The sequence below is a fragment of the Danio rerio genome, chromosome 14 (assembly GCF_052040795.2).
Source record: "Danio rerio strain M-AB ecotype USA chromosome 14, GRCz13ab, whole genome shotgun sequence".
NCBI classification, from domain to species: Eukaryota; Metazoa; Chordata; class Actinopteri; order Cypriniformes; family Danionidae; genus Danio; species Danio rerio.
In genome coordinates this window covers 45202501-45205000 of record NC_141034.1, presented here as the reverse complement: position 1 = coordinate 45205000, position 2500 = coordinate 45202501, and the positions used below count along the sequence as shown (strand labels likewise).

Genomic DNA, 2500 nt, shown 5'->3' with positions numbered 1-2500 from the left:
AAATAACAAGGTGAGAAATTGGTAAAATCTGAAAACATGGTAAAAATTTGTCTGCCACAAAAATTTGTCTTTTCTTTTTCTGGATTGCTTTCGAAAACACTGTTAGTCGGGTTTAGGGAAGTGAATGGGCGCTGGTCAATTGGTACTTTTGAAAACATTATTGGTTGGGTTTAGAAAGGGAAGAGGTTGGGTCAGTCAATCAGTCAGTCGGTTGACAGCAGCCTCTGGTGGATGTACACAAGAGCAACAGGGCTGAATGGCACTGGCAAGAGAAATGTTTTAATAGCAGCCCAGGTGGATTTGCAAAAGCAAAAACTACAAAAAAAAAAAGCAAAAACTACAAAAAACTTAACTCCTGGGACGTATTTGACGCTCTCTAGAAATGTATGTTGACCTTATTCTCCGCTGACGAGCGGGCGCTGCCATTTGAATCTTTTTGGCTCGAGACTTCCGGTCTCATTCACTTCCATTCGTTTTTAGACATTAAAAACTGCTCATTACGCTGCTTCATGTTGCAATTTGATATTTTCTTGTTATATTGTTTTACTTGGTCTGTATAATCATGCAAACGTTTGTTTGTAGAGCAAGTAGTTTGACTGTTTTTTGCCGTTTATCATTCCTAGTCATTTCTCCCATAGGCAACTGAATCGGAAGTTCTAAGACAATCGCAAAAACAGGCGCACTTCCGCATTTTAGAATAAGGTCAATAGGGCTGCGTTTTAAAATGTGCATTAAACACAGAAGCTCAACAGTTTACGTGTGTTTGTTACCACATTACAATCATACACTGGAAATTCCACAATATACACATGAAGATAAAACAAAATATAAAAGATATTGTTGTTATCTCATTATAGCTAATCAAATTCTGCCTAAGGCATGCATAATAATGATCTGGTGTAGATTGTGTATTTTGTTCTGATTGGCCTGTTTTCCACTGGGATTTTCCACTCAGAGGATTTACATGAGAATGAGGAAACAATAGTGTTTGAGGCTCACAGTATGTCATTTCCACGTACTGAACTCTTATTCAGTTATGGCTAGGTATATCCAGATTTTCATTCTATGGCACCATTAAGTGGTGACATATGGAATTATGTTTCGGGCTCTAAGCATGCACTCAGTTTAATGGAGTAACATTTTTCAATAACCCTTTATGACCACTGTTTAGTCAAACCACACTTTAAAATCACAGTTTATAACTGCATCCAAGACAACAATACATCTACATGAATAGGAACGATACTTTTATAATTTTCAATATAAGATCACAACACACTGTGAGTGTATGTTAGTAATTATTATTATTTTTATAGCCTTTATTTTACCAGGAAAATGCACATTAAGATTGCAAAAGTGTCCTGGCCAAGATTGAGCAGTGTACAGTTCACATATGTTTAACAAAAATAACAGATTACATGATGCATCCATCAAAACACACATACAATGACACTTAAAACTAATCAGAACTTCTACAGGCCAATGTTACCCGTTCCAAATCATTAAACATCTTTTTAAAAGTGTGTAGTAAAACCAACTCTTTAAACTGCAGCTTTGTTTGCAGGTTATTCGCTGCAAGAGGTGCTGCATGGTTAAAAGCATTTTCCCCATTTCAGTATATACCCTTGGTGCAGACAATAAATAAAATTCCTGAGACCGAAGGCTATACCTATAGAGTTTTTTTTTTTTATCCAGTTTTTTTTTTTTTTACAAATGTAGGGAATGGAGTAAACTGGAATGGATTTCTAAACAAAGATATGCCAATGCTTGAATCTAGTGATATTCCTTTGAGCCTTGCCACATAGTCTGATACAGCATTTGATGACACGTGATGTCAGACTTGACAAGCGGATTGCAATGTGAAACGTAATTGTTGTACAGCTATTATTTTAAGAGTCATATTTTTAACTCATGTTGAAGGGAATTGTGCATGAACTTCATTGGAGTTGGTTGCACTGGTATGCCCAATTGTTTTTTAATGTAATTGTTAATTTCCGTCACAAACTGTACATCCCTGAAGAACCCAAAGCATTTGAACATCAGTGTTTATATTAGAGTAGTGCTAAAGTTATATAGAATTTTTAAATATTAAATATTTAGGATTTAATTATATCCTTGCATCATTTTGTCATGTCTGGCAGCCCAAAGACGACTCGGAGGCCAATGGTTCGGCACCCTCCTCTCTGTCCTCTCCGGTGTCAGGTGGCCACCAGGGGGAGCCTCCCAGCAGAGAGACCACAGACACAGAAGCTGCAGGTGAGACCCCAGAATAACCTGGCAGCTCAGCGCCATTTGCTGTCTTCCTGCCAACATCAGCCCATAATGGGATTCAGAGAGATGTGACTTATTTGAATAAGGCAGATTATGCGTCGCTGTTAGCTTGTGCTGCATTCTGTTGAGGTTTAATGTAGCATTTAATATTGCGTAGGTGAGGATTTGGATCATGAGCAGGACACGGTACTGCAGCTGCAGCAGGTTATCGAACAGCTGAGGAACGTCT

General features: G+C 37.9%; 1 protein-coding gene across 7 annotated transcripts in view; it reads left to right on the top strand.

Annotated features, from left to right (window-relative positions):
- The window catches only part of drp2 (dystrophin related protein 2), a 337990-nt gene that overhangs the window by 329971 nt on the left and 5519 nt on the right, over positions 1-2500 (top strand). For all 7 annotated transcript variants that reach the window (XR_015506813.1, XR_015506815.1, XR_015506814.1 and 4 more), the window contains 2 exon segments: positions 2142-2256; positions 2429-2500. The exon segment at positions 2429-2500 is cut by the window's right edge. Coding sequence is in view for 4 of the 7 variants with exons in the window: in XM_087280550.1 (XP_087136676.1) it covers positions 2142-2256; positions 2429-2500 (187 nt within the window). In the remaining 3 variants the exon portion in view is untranslated.